The sequence below is a fragment of the Hypanus sabinus genome, chromosome 4 (genome assembly GCF_030144855.1).
Source record: "Hypanus sabinus isolate sHypSab1 chromosome 4, sHypSab1.hap1, whole genome shotgun sequence".
Classification (NCBI taxonomy): Eukaryota; Metazoa; Chordata; class Chondrichthyes; order Myliobatiformes; family Dasyatidae; genus Hypanus; species Hypanus sabinus.
This window is the reverse complement of record NC_082709.1, coordinates 172806454-172821199: the sequence shown is the minus strand read 5'-3', so window position 1 is coordinate 172821199 and position 14746 is coordinate 172806454. Positions and strand designations below refer to the sequence as shown.

At 38.7% G+C, this 14746-nt stretch overlaps 1 protein-coding gene across 4 annotated transcripts; it reads right to left on the bottom strand.

The window, feature by feature from the left end:
- Positions 1–5263: 5263 nt before the first annotated feature.
- pigp (phosphatidylinositol glycan anchor biosynthesis, class P) lies at positions 5264–13890 on the bottom strand. 4 transcript variants are annotated; one of them, XM_059968840.1, is made up of 5 exons: positions 13847–13890; positions 12387–12477; positions 8161–8233; positions 7114–7232; positions 5264–6082 (listed from the first exon to the last, which is right to left on the bottom strand). In XM_059968840.1, exons 1-5 carry the CDS (start codon positions 13883–13885, stop codon positions 5874–5876), a joined length of 531 nt encoding a protein of 176 aa, XP_059824823.1. In that variant the 5' UTR covers positions 13886–13890; the 3' UTR covers positions 5264–5873. The 4 variants fall into 4 exon arrangements, with proteins under 4 accessions (XP_059824823.1, XP_059824824.1, XP_059824826.1 ...); XM_059968841.1 differs by having other exon boundaries at positions 13759–13872; XM_059968843.1 differs by having other exon boundaries at positions 13843–13872.
- Positions 13891–14746: the final 856 nt, after the last annotated feature.

Genomic DNA, 14746 nt, shown 5'->3' with positions numbered 1-14746 from the left:
CAAATACTGATGTGCACATCAGGTTTGCAGGGCTTTCAAAACGTATCATCCAGTATTGTCACAGCCATTAATCTGGCACCAAGCTGAAGCTGTGCAACATGATTTCTTGTGAAAGCATCTCACTCTTCTTGGGTTGTAAAAAAATAATTTGTTGCTTCATTTGGCAATAAATGTAATCACCATTTATTGTGGGTGGAGTTTAAATAATTACAAGGCAAAACTGCATACTGTGTACCAACAAAAATTTTGTGTATGCCATTTTAGGGACAAGTGATATAGGTTCATCATCCCATGAGTTTAGAACTTAGAAGAATAAGAGATCTCAGACATTTTTTAAAAAATCTAATATACAGGTTGGATGCAGGTCAGATAGTTATCTTGGCTAGGAGTACTAAAACTATGGGTGACAATCTCAGAATAGGGAACAGGAATGAAATGAGAAAAAAACCATTTGACTAAAGGTAACACATCTTCCGGATTCTCCACCTGTGACCTGAGGTGCCTCAGTCATCAAGTACATTCAAAACAAAGATTGATAGGTTCTGGATATTAAGGGAATCCAGAAATATAGGAATATTGCAGGAAAATCATACTAATGTGGATCATAATAAATGGAAGATGACTGATGCTTTGGTGTCTCTAAAGCTATTAATCCCTATGCAGAGTTAACTTATGTGATCATTAATGGAAAACAGAAATGGACTCAATATGACACATCCAATAAAAAATTCTTAGTTGAGTATTTGGAACATTTCTCAGAAAATATCAAACAACTCAAAGGGAAGGATAGTGTTATTTTAATTGTTTCACAAAGTCATTGACCAGTACTAGGTAGTTGGTGCTCATTTATTGTCAGAAGGGAAGGTGATTTGAATTAGTAAATAACCATCATAGACCAGATGGCTCCAGTTTGTCTCTTCCTAGCCATTAGCTTTATCCATCATCATAACATTTCAACAATTTAACTAAATGACAGAGACTGCCTTCAGCAAGAATGATAAAATCTTCTAGTGGGATTTATAGTTCTGCTACTGCTCTCCCATCCCCTCAGGTAACAGTAGGTCACCTGCCATACTCTAAACTATGGCCTTGAAGACAAAGAATATGAAGTCATGATATATTTTATACACACTTTACAGCATGCATACAGCCATGTTTTTCCATTGAAATCCAAATTGTTTTCTTAAAATATTGTGAAAGGACTTATACAATATCTGTTTTTATGTTCCTTTAACCCATTAGCCCAGGCTAACTTCATTTTGTAAGCTTAAGGATCCAATACATGTCTCACTGATCGTCTTCTGCATGAATTTGAGAGGCTTAAGATCTAGATGTGATTTATGGGGACCCTGAAGGTAATTGATATTCAGCCATGAACTTTTGACTATAAAGCTAGCAAACTGTCAAAAAAAAAAGTAAAAACCAACAGAGTTAAGATTCTTTTGTGTAGAAGCAGATCTGGGACCCTTACATGTTCCCTACATATGATTATGTGTTTACATGAATGAATGTAAGTGTACAGTGGATCTAATACAATGGTCACAGGGTATATTAAATAAATCAGAGATCAATTCATGAATAGAGCAGTCAATGATATTACAATTATTGTGTCCTAGGTTGAAAACTAATGTAACTAAAGATTCTGAAACCTGAGTGAAATCTACTGCTTGCAATCATCAGAAAATTTTCTGCAACAATGGACATCAAGTAAACTTCCAATATTTACATCTAAGGTTACAACCTTTCTCCCACTTTACACAAGTATTTTCCAGAACCTACTTAAAAACAAATTTTTTTACTGAACCAACAATCCAGTAGCCAACAAAAGATTTTTCTTAAAACAGGAAAAATGCTATTAATTAAAAGCATAATCACTTGTCAAAATAAGTCACTGTACTAACATACTGTTTTGCAGTCATTAAAATAAAATTCTCATTTAAATTGTTAATTGTAAACTTAAACGTTAAATGCTCTTTTGTTCATAATGCAGATCTAGATGAAGGATGAATTCAAAAGAATTTAAGATTACTAAAATCATCTGATTAAAAAACTTTTATTGTATTGAATTTGCTCTTTGCACCTATTTACATTTCATAATTCATTTTATTGAGCTTTCAACACAAAAATAAACTTTGAATGATCAGAGATTGGCTATTTACTCAAGATCTACGGGCAGAAAAATGATGACCATAATGCACCCGAGTCTTTTCTCCTCCCTATCAGGATCCCAACTGCAAACCGCACTGAAATTTGATTTCCTCCCCTCCTTCCTGAACCAAAACTCAAAATTAACTATCTCAGGAGCTGCAGTTTAGCTCTGGCAATTCAGACCCTAGAGCAATTCTGTCCTATTTTCATTTATCTGCTTCTTTATTGACTACTCCTGTCTAAGTTTTGAAGTTCAAAGAATAAAATGCTGTACACTGCTATGCATACTTTCCAATCAGATATTAGATAGTGTAAGTGAAAACGCTTATTGTATTCACAACAAGTATTGTTGGAAGAACAGCTGTACTTCCTTTTCAAAGTTGTTAACACGCTACCATTGTCTTGAACAATGACTTCACCTGGCCATAACTGCTTGCAGCAGTCCAGTAGTATAGTATGTGCATAACTCAGGAAGGAATATGAAAGCTACTGATTGGAAGATGCAATGGCCATTTAGTCTTTTCATTATTTTCTCCTGCCAACTTTACCCCAAATCTGTATAACACATGGGATAATTTTGAGATAATAATTACAAGAAAATGTCCCTGGAGAAAATATAAGATTAAACACTTGAACATCCTGGTCTTAATGTCAATCTAAAGACTGGGATGGAAAGTAGTCAATAGTTATTGCTATGGTAAACACAAGTGATTCTGCAGATGCTGGAAACCTTAAGCAACACACACAAAATGCTGGATGAACTCAGCAGGTCATCGATGGAAAAGAGTGCACAGTCAACATTTCTGCCTGTGGTCCTCCATCAGATTTGGAACAGAAGATGGGGGGGTGGGGAGGAATAAGTCGGAATAACAGTTATTGCTATGGTCTTGCAGCTACAACTTGTGTTACTTCACGATATGGTGCATCCATGCTGTGGTCTGAAGGATGGAAACTCATCCATATTTAACAAAGTATCATGTTCAATTAGAGGAGCAACTTTAGATGCTTGTCCTGCTGGCAACAGCTCAAATCTATGCTTATTAGCAGTTCAGGATTGCTTTCAATTCAAGTTACCTTAAGTTCAGGCATACTGTAGTTACAGACATAAAACTGAACTTGGCAGGTGTACAGTACTTGGTTGATGGAAGTGACCAACCGTCTTTGCTCACCTTCCCCATCTGGATGAGTAGACAAATCAAAGGAGGCCAGGATTCCTCTTTCTCATCTCCAATTAGACCTTCAAGCCAATGCACTAATGAGTCTGGATTGCCTCCAACCTGATGGCATGTAGATTGATCTCTCCACCCGGTAAAACAGAAATTCCCTCTACCTTCCCTCTTCTGTTCACCACTCTGGCCTCTTACCTCTTCTCACCTGCCTATCATCTCCCCCTTTGATTTCCTCCTCCTCCTTCCCTTTTTCCTGTAGTCCACTCTCCTCTCCAATCAGATTCCTTCCTCTCCAGCCTTTACCTTTCCCACCCATCTGGTTTCACCTATCACTACATCCCAGAGGCCTGAGAGAGGTTGCTGAAGAGATAACACATCCATTGGTCAAGGATCACTTGATTCCGGCATGGTCCCGAAGGACTAGAAGATTGCAAATATCACTCCATTCTTTAAGAAGGGAGAAAGGTATAAGAAAGGAAATTATAGGCCAGTTAGCCTTACCTCAGTGGTTAGAAAGTGTTAGAATCTATTATTAAGGATGAGGTTTCAGGGTACTTGGAGACTTATGATAAGTCAAAGTCAGGATGGTTTCTTTAAAGGAAAATCTTGCCTGACAAATCTATTAGAGTTCTTCGAGGAAGCAACACGCAGGGAGGACAAAGGAGAGATAGTTTATGTCATTTACTTGGATTTTCCAAAGGTGTTTGACAAGGTGCCAAACATGAGGCTGCTTAACAAGATAAAATCCTATGGCAATCTAGGAAAGGTACTGGTATGGATAGTGGAATGACCCACAGGCAGGAGGCAGCCAGTGGGAATAAAATGGGCCTTTTCTAGTTGGCTGCCAGTGACTAGTGGTGTTCCTCAGGGGTCAGAGCTGGGACTGCTACTTTTCACATTGCCTGTTAATGATTTCACTAATGGAATTGATGGCTTTGTGACAGAGTTTGTGGATGATACACAGGTAGGTGGAAGGTCGGTAGTACTGAGAAAGCAATGCAATTGCAGCAGGACTTGTACAAATTGGAAGAATGGGCAAAAAAAAGTGGCAGATGGAATGAAATGAATGATAATCCATTTTGGTAAAAGGAACAACAGTGCGAACTATTATCTAAATGGGGAGAAGGTTCAAACATCAGAGGTGCAGAGGGACTTGGGAGTCCTCGTGCCAGACTCTCAGAAGGTTAGTTTACAGGTTGAGTGTGTAATAAAGAAGGCAAATGCAATGTTGGCATTTATTTCAAGGGGCATAGAATATAAAAGTGAGAAAATGCTGAGTATTTATAAGACACTAGTCAGACTGCACTTAAGAACACTGTCAACAGCTTTAGCTCCAAATCTCAGAAAGGATGTGTTGCCATTGGAGAGTCCATAGGAGGATCATGAGGATGATTCCAGGGATGCAGGGCTTAACATATGAGGAGCGTTTGGCAGCTCTGGGCCTGTACTCACTAGAATTTCGAAGAATGAGGGGGAATCTCATTGAAACCTACCGAATGTTGAAAGGACAAGATAAGGTGGATGTGGAGAGGATGCTTCCTTTAGTGGGGCTATCCAGAACTAGCAGGCACAAACTCAAATTTGAGGGGCGACCCTTCAGAACAGAGGTAAGAAGGAAATATTTTTAGTCAGAGAGTAGTAAATCTGTGGAATGCTCTGCCACAGACTGCAGTGCAGGCTGAGTTCATGGGTATACTTAAAGGGGAAGTGATTGTTTCCTGATCGGTCAGGACATCAAAGGATATAGCAAGAAGGCAGGTGTATGGGGTTAAGTAGGATCTGGAATCAGCCATGATGGAATGGTGGAGCAGATTAACTGGGCTGAATGGCCTAATTCTGCTCCTGTGTCTTATGATCTTATGGTTTTATCACCTTTTAGCTAGCTTCCATCCCCTCCCCCCTGCCTTTTTATTCTGGCATTCCCCGCCCCCCCCCCCCCCCCGCCCCTGCTTCCTTTCCAGTCCTAAAGAAGAGCCTTGGCCTGAAGTGTTGACTGTTCATTCATTTCCAAAGATGCTGCCTGACCTGCTGAGTTCTTACAACATTTTGCATGCATTACAGTGAGTAGAATCATTAGGATTGCAAAGTTGAACAAAAAGACAGTTTGGAATGCAGGTAACTTTCATGGTTTATCTCTTAATTCTACAAGAACTCACACACATTTGGCACAGTAACACCTCCACCTCACCAAACTTCTCTCACTTTCTGCGCTATAGCAAATTCCATATCAAACACAAATCTGACCTGCCTAATTACCTCAAACAAGGTATGTTCAACTTCTGGCAAGTCACTGATAGCAATTAAACAGATAAGCCCAGTCAATCATTCTCTAACCCAAATGATGGTCTTATAAACACAGTCTAGTTTTGACTTAGGTACAAACCACAGTCTGAGAATGACATGGCTTTTAAAACACACTGTCATACAGTATAGCACATGTATCTACTGACCCATTAGCAGAAGTTAAAATGTAACTATTTTCTAAAAATGTGGTGTTTTTTAAATTCACAGAGTTACAGAATAAATGCCTGTTGATGACAGTATTATCACTTCATCTTAGAGGTCTGAAGTTTCACTGGCTTTCTCAGCAGAAGCATCCATATTCCTTGCAGCACATGACCGCCATGTAACCGACTTATCACCAGCTGCCTCATGGGGTGTAGAAAGAAAGAAAATTCGATTCACTTCACTGATGGAAACATCTTTTAGGCCAGGGATTGCTCCTTTAACGTATGGTTTGCTCTGTTGATTGTTTGCATAACTATCTGAAAAGAAAAATGCTTTCTTATAACAGATGTTTAGTGTTTATGAAGAGCCACATTACTATAAAAATTGTCAGAATAAATATTAAACAATGCACAAATTATCTTTCATCTGTATGTATGCACTGCAATATCAATAAACTCACGCACACAATATTTAATATTCCTAACCTAGAGAGATTAATAATTCACAGTATTATTCTTGGGCATCACTGAATAGGCTTGTGTTCAAAGGCAATCCCAAATTGCCTGCAAAATTTTGATGAATTGCCTCACTGAACAACTGAGGATTCAGTCTAGCTGACTGCAAGAAAGTTACGCCAACTCTAATGCTACAGGCTTAAAAACTGCAGATAAGTATCCAGAAACTGGGCCAAAGAATTCCTTCTAAAAAGGACATCGGTGAATCTGATTACACTTTCCAAGAATCTGGTATTTTCATGGTCCCTATTATTGAATATTAACTTTCTTTAAATCCATATTTATTTTGTTAATTAAATGAATGTAAAATCTCCAACTGCTGTAGTGAGATTTGATCACTGTCACTAGAACAATAGCCAGATCTCATAGATTAGTAACCCAAATCATTAGCCTATCACTAAATCTGAATTTTAAATTGTATGAAGTCATCTCTCCTACATTAAACCATAAATTTAAAAAGATTTCCTTCAATATTTTTATATTCACAGTATGAAACTAGGGCTTACAAAAATATGAGAGGAAGTTCTCATTGAACAAAACTGCACTTTGAGCTTTACTTTACACCCCTCTACTTTTCATAAAATCATCGTAACTGGAACCAAAGGCTATGTTTATAAATCTGATGACTACTCTTCATTCCTAAGACAACACAGACTATTTTGCCAGAAAATCAAATTGACATTCCATACAATTCTGTTGCAGTAAATCTCTATTGTTTAATTTAAAATACATTAAATTACTCCAAATGTAAGAAAGCAACTAAGTTGTTTAGTGGTCACATAATTCCACAATTATCACCCTACCCCTTTGCTGGGTTTAACATTCAAACTCACCTGTGACGGTATCTACAGAGTCAAGTGGAGGTGTGCTCATCATGTTAACTCCACAGAGTAAAATATAAGCAATGACTATGACAACAAGAAGATAGATAGGCAAAGCCACTGCCCAGTACCTAAGGAAAATATTAATATCCTGTTAAATTGTAACTAAATTCACATTGTGTTTACAATCCAACAAAAAACTGCAGAACCTTTTGTTAAATAAAATTTTGATGTTGGGGTTTTGCATATGAATATAAAAATTTTACTTAACTCCTTACACATCACTGGCTTATTCACATTTCTACATACCGGGGTAAAGTTCTTCAATAATGTAATGAAAAACAGAAACATTACAAAGCTATAGATACATCATCGTTCCTCTACTTAGGTTAGTGAAAAAGTAACTATTCAAGAAGAACTAATCTACATTTATTCAAAGTTACTCTTCACCTCAAGATATCACAGACACTTCAGACTGATACTTGTCAACTGTACATAAATATGTGTGTTCAGTGTGCCTGAAGGCATACACTCAACACACCCACACACACTTGATTCAGGAATAGCTTCTTCCCCTCTGCATTCAGATTTCTGAATGGACATTGAACACATGAACACTGCTTCACTACTTTTTCTCTTTTTGCACTAATTTTATTTAACTTTTTAAACACATACTTCTTATTGTAATTTACAGTTTTCATTAATATGCATTGCAATGTATTGCTGACGCATAACAACAAATTTCACATGTGTTGGTGATAATCATCTGTGCCCAAATTCCCACAAATGCTTAAAAGGGATTAAGCAATGACACCCTTCAAAATTTGCAAATTTTCTGCTAAATTTGCAGCACAATGATATAGTAAATTAAAGAGGATTATTTTGACCTCATCTAACAAATCAGTAAATAAGGCACTTCAAAAAATGTTTGAAACTGGCAAACTCTTATCAAAACTGACACCATTCCAGTTTCAATACTCAATCAGAATTATACCATAAATTGTATGCATGCATATTCTGTTGAGCCCAGATTATTAATATAAATTCAATGACACTTACTTCTGTGGCCAATAGGTGAGACCCACGGAGTGCAACCACGATTCTGGAACGTAGGCCCATACTAAATACAGAACTGTTAAGTGAGTATAATAAAACACTGTTAAAAAAAAATGAATCACCTCAAAAGCCTGTTTCAGCAACCACCCTAATCTAATATCTTAAGCAAATTTAATTCTGCCCTGTTAAATGAGCTGAATATTCATTTAAATTTTTAAAATAGTTTATCATTTTCCAAGAATTACTACCATCACAAAATTAGCAAAGTTAATAAGAAAATTATGTGATCCAGATTTAGTTTAGCACCATAATGTGATCATAAGCAACTGCGGTTTTGATCCAAGATGCAGATGTTTCACATATGCTTATTTTCATTTTGCGGGGGGGGGGGGGGGGGGGGAGTAAATGCAGGCTGAAATATTATCTATGATTTTCTTTCCATTCTGTGTTCGTTAGTGCCATGCTGAAGCATTAATGCAAACACTTTTAATGCAACACTTATAATACAAATGCAGCCCAAATCGAACAATAACTCTAAATGCAACAAAAATAATCATGATTCAATTTCAATTAACATTAATAGAATCATAGTATATCGGCCACTTCATCAATATGCCAGCTGAAAGACAGCTATTTAAATAAATTCCATTTACCAGCTTTGGCCACAGCTTTGCAAGTCATGACACCAGTTGTTCATTGGTACCCTTATTAAATGTGATTATCTTTTCTACCTCAACTACCCTTTCAAACAACATGTTCAAAAATCCTACTAATCTGTGCGAGAACATCTTTCCTGAATATACCTCAACCCTTCTGCCTATTAGATCTATGTTTTCCAGTAGTTGATCACTTTATAATTTGGAAATACTTCCCTCATTTACTCTAAATCATTCCTAAATTTTTTGTATTTCAAATTCTCCTCACACAATCTTCAGCTTCTTCTATGCTTCAAACAAAAAGCCAATACAATTATTCCTCAACCATTCTCATAGATCTCCTCTGAAATCTCACCAGCAGCATCACACTCTGCTTACTTGATGAATGGATGAAACATTAGGAATGAGAGGACTGGGCTTGTACCCAAGAGGAGGCAATCATTTTCTAAATGGTAAGACATTAAAAAGTAGAGAACTTTAAAAAAACTGGGTCTCCATGTACAATGGAATAAAGGAATGTAGAAAGTAATCAAAAGTGAAACAATGGCCTATGGAATGGAGTGCAAACTAATTTAAAAATAGTTCCTGTTAGAACATATCTCAAGTATGGCAACCTATCGTGGGCACTATACCTTAGGAAGGATATATGTAGATGCTAAAGATTTAACCCTACATAAAACTCCAAGGATGTCAACAAACAAAATTAAACAGAAAGTGCCAGGAAAACCCAGTAAGGTGGTTTAATGTGGAGAGAAGAAAATATTTAATAATTGAAAACATTAATTGTTTTGCTTTCTACAGATGTTGATTAGGAACCAAGAGTAATAATTACATAAACTAGGGATTATGTAGTAGTATACTGACTGAAAGGCCGTAACCTAGAAGATTGTGAGGTAATGAGAACAGAAAGAGTAGAAAGATGGAACCAAGTTGGGCTGAGAGAAGAGGACTAAACATCACATTCTAAAAATAATTTCTGAACTTGCAGAAATTAGAAATTCGTTCATTTGCAGAGGGTGGTAGAAGCTTGGGATATTTTTCCACTAACAGAAAGTGATGTTAGATCAACTGCTTGATTTTTGTAAACCAAAGATATGAACTAAACTGGGACAAAGGGTGGAAGTAGGCAAGACACACATTGGCAATAACCTCAATGAAAGGCTAGTCAGCTTACTCCTGACCCGATATCACTGAACTGGAATTGGATATTCCTTTATAAAACTGTAAAAGGTAAAGTGAATCAATTTACGCTACTGAACCAGTAATCTATGAACTCAATCACTTTATAAAAAAGTGTCAGATAATTACTGTTTTGATGGTTTCCTTCAAATGAGGAAGAGTAATTGTCATATTAACCCAACTGGACCTATATGAAAATTCAAGTCCATACTAAATTGCAATCCACTATTCACCTTCAATGCTTTGGGCACCATGGTTGAAGACTGTAAACATCACAACTATGAGCAACAAAAGCCAAATCGATCTGCTACTCCACATTTTATTCAACTAATCCTTTTGCTCAGGTAGGATTAAACATCCATTGTCAAATATTCTGATCAATTAAAAATTCTCTTCTCAGGATTTGTCTGTTCAAGTTAAACTTTTACAATATTGATCCACGAGGAGGAGCTAAGGAGAGACAAGGACACCTAATGTCAATTCCTTTGCTTGCATCTTTGGAAACAGCTCTATTTCTATCTTTATATCTCTATTTTTCCCTTTCAGGGTTCTTTTGAAGACCCTGACCTGGAGTTACACGCTGACTTCAGATCTTTGCGGGAATGGAACTTGCCCTCAGGGTCTTACAACTGGCTGTTATTCGATATACCAAGGACACTGCCTAGAAGATTAGCTCGCCTTTGGAGTTTCGGGGTTTCATGGCTCTGGAGGCAGGCGGACTCGAGATCGGTGCCTCTGCAGGAAATTGGTGTGTCGTTGGAGATGGAAGATCTCCGGCTGTGTGCCCAGAAACCCGAGTTCTTTGGGCACAGAGCTCAGAAAAAGTGATGCAACAGACTTTTAACATCATAAATTAGCGAGCTGTTTGTTATGTCTCCCATTTAGCTGTGAAATGGAGACACTTCTTTTTTCCCTTATCAGGGAGAGAGAGCAAGCCTGTGGTATGTCAAACACTGGGTGAATGAGTAGTCTTTGGGGTACTGCTAGTCTGTGTCTTTATTGATGCTTTGCTGCACACTTGAGTGCTCGGTGGGTGGGCACTGATGCTTTTTTTTTGCTGGTGGGGGTGGATTGTTGCGTTGCTGTTGCTTACACGTGGGAGGGGGAGCTGGGGTGCTCTGGGGTTCTAACATTTAACTGTCATTCATTCTTTGGGGAACTATTTTTGTGGATGGTTGCGAAGAAAAAGCATTTCAGGATGTATATTGTATACATTTCTCTGACATTAAATGTACCTTTGAAAACAGGACAGGTACTGAGGTAGGAACGTACAAGGGGTGATCGATAAGTTCGTGGTCTAAGGTAGAAGGAGTCTATTTTAGAAAACCTAGCGCATGGGTAATTGATAAGTTCATGGCCTAAGGTAGAAGGAGATGAGTTATACAGCTCTCATTAAGTGCACATGCAAGTCAACTCTTTCAGTGATTATGCAGAAAGTTTGAAGTTAATAACTCATCTCCTACCTTAGGCCACGAACATCAATCACCCCTGCTGTGGACACTTTCTGGAGGTCCAAGATCCATATGCTCCATGACCACTGGACTAATTGTGTAAATGTAGGAGGGGACTATGTTGAAAAATAAATGTGCTACATTTTCTAAAATTGACTCCTTCTACCTTAGGCTGCAAACTTACCAATCACCCCTCGTAAGAACATAAGACATAGGAGCAGGAGTAGGCTGTCCAGCCCATTTAGCCTGCCCCACCATTCAATAAGACCATGGCTGTTCTGTCTGTAAACTCAGTTCCATCTACCTGCCTTTTCCCGATAACCCTCAATTCCACTACTATGTAAAAACCTATCTAACTGTATCTTAAATATACTTAGTGAAGAAGCCTCAACTGTTTCCCTAGACAGAGAATTCAACAGATTCACCACACTCTGGGAAAAACAGTTTCTCATCTCCATTCTAAATCTTCTCTCCTGAATCTTGAGGCAATGTCCCCTAGTTCTAGTCTCACCTACCAATGGAAACAACTTTCCTACTATCTTATCTATCCCTTTAAAAATGTTGTATGTTTCTATAAGATCCCCTCTCATTCTTCTGAACTCCAGAGAGTATAGTCCCAGACGACTCAATCTCTCCTCATAGGTTAACCCCTTCATCCCTGGAATCAACCTGGTGAACCTCCTCTGCACTGTCTCCAAAGCCAGTATATCCTTCCTCAGGCATGGAGACCAGATGTGGCCTCACCAGTACCCCGTATAGTTGCAGCATGACCTCCCTGCTCTTGAATTCAATCCCTCTAGCAATGAAGGCCAACATTCCATTTGCCTTAATAACGGAAGGAGCCGTAAAAAATAATCAAGTTGAAACATAACTGCTTCTTATAATTGGTGAAATACCTCAAATGAATTCATTTATTTTTAATAAATCCTACAAAAGTACTTACTGAATGCGAACTTTGAGGCAAGAAACAGCACAAATCCATAAATGGCTCTTTCAGGTAATGGTGACGGAGAAGTTACCACCATCATACATTTCTAAAACAGACAGATTAACATTTACCAATGGTACTCAAATGTCCTTTGGAGATCCTGGACCAGCACTTGGCTGAACTTCAGAAGGGCAAATTACAGCCCATGATATATTGACTAATTGCATAATTTAGTCAAATAAAATATCAATAGAATCAATTGCATAGGGAAAGGTCAGTGTGCCTTGTACATCCCGCCAAGAGATGTTTATAGAAACATAGGAAACCTACAGCACAATACAGGCCCTTCAGCCCACAATGTTGTGCTGAACATGTTCTTAGAAATTATCTAAGGTTACCCATAGCCCTCTATTTTTCTAAGCTCCATGTTAATACTATTTCCCATTTGTGAGTCCATAATTCTGCAAGTCACATCTGCTTATTTAAATGAAACTAGGATTCTACCTCTGCTGTATTTTTAAGCAAAGTTCCACATTCTAGGTGAAATTTTTTTCTTCAACTTCTTCGAGCAACTAGTTTAACTCCATGTCCCATTATAGTTATTTTAACAACTTGCATAGATATTTAATTCAAACCTAAAGTTGTAGGAATGAAGAGGTATTATGGAATCTACTTCTTACTTCTGATTAAATATTGAAACACAGGAGAGAATTCATTCATTAAAATGATGCACGTTCCCCGCCCCCACAGATGAGTAAATGAAAACATTGGCTAAAGTGTTACTGGGATAACAGCTAGGTATCAATAAATTTCCAATATCCAATCAAGTTTCACATCTACCCATAAATTGTTCAAAAATATTCCAAGAACTTCACAGGTCAGTCAGCACCTTTGAGGGCCACCTTTGTATAACACAGATGCTGCCTGAGCCGTTGACAACTTCCAACATTTTCTATTACTGTTTTCGCCTTTTCCTCCAATTTATTGTCTAAAATTCACACCCTGGCAAAGAAGCTTGTTTTAAATGACTGTATGTTGACAGATTACAAACCAATTCCCGCATCTGCGGATATTTACACACAACACTGGAGGAACTCAGCAGGCCAGGCAGCATTCATGGAAAAGTCACCAGTCGACGTTTCGGGTCGAGACCGTCCTTCAGGACCCTGGTGAAGGGTCCCGGCCCGAACCGCCGACTGTTCACCCTTTCCCATGGATGCTACCTGGTCTGCTGAGTTCCTCTAGCATTCCGAGTGTGCGTTACTTTGATTTTCAGCTGCAGATTTTCTCCTTGTTTGGTTATACGCAAATGAACCTGAATGCCAGCTCCGGCCTCCCATCCCCGGGGCTAAACGCAAGACAACTTTTATCCTACCAACAAACACACCGATACAAGTACGGCGCAGCCCCGCCGCTCTGAACGCTAAACGGTGCACATCGCCGCCGCAACACACGCCACCCGGCCCCTCACCTACATCAACATGGCGGCGGCGGCGTCCTGGCTCAGCGCGCATGCGCCGGGCTGCCTCCGCCCCGCTGACGCGCGCAGCGGCTGAGTTGCGCAAATGCTGCTCATGCAGGGACTGCGCTTTGTATGTGTGTGTTACGTACTGCATATGAGTGGTGTATATTTCAGTGTGATCTCCTGCTTGGTTCAACCATTGGCATGGCTGAGTTGTGCAAATGCTGCTCATGCAGGGACTGCGCTTTGTATGTGTGTGTTACGTACTGCATATGAGTGGTGTATATTTCAGTGTGATCTCCTGCTTGGTTCAACCATTGGCATGGCTGAGTTGTGCAAATGCTGCTCATGCAGGGACTGCGCTTTGTATGTGTGTGTTACGTACTGCATATGAGTGGTGTATATTTCAGTGTGATCTCTTGCTTGGTTCAACCATTGGCATGCCCTCTTTTCATTGTTACCCTCAGGAAGAAGGTACAGAAGCCTGAAGGCACACACTCAGTGATTCAGGTACAGCTTCTTCCCCTCTGCCGTCCAATGTCTAAATGGACATTGAAACCATGAACACTACCTCACTTTTTTATTTCTGTTTTTGCACACATAATTGAACTATTATATACATATATACTTATTGTAATTCAGCTTTTTTTTTCTAAAATTTATCATATATTGCATTGTGCTGCTGCAAAATTAACAAGTTTCAGAACATACAACACACACAAAATGCTGGTGGAACGCAGCAGGCCAGGCAGCATCTATAGGGAGTACAGTCGACATTTCGGCTTGAATTTCTAGTATCTGCATATTTCCTCATGTGAAGTTTCACAACGTATGCTGGTTTCGTTAAACCTGATTCAGATTCTGATTCTGATGCTTGTGTGTCAAATCAGTTACAGTAAGATGCATCAGTGAG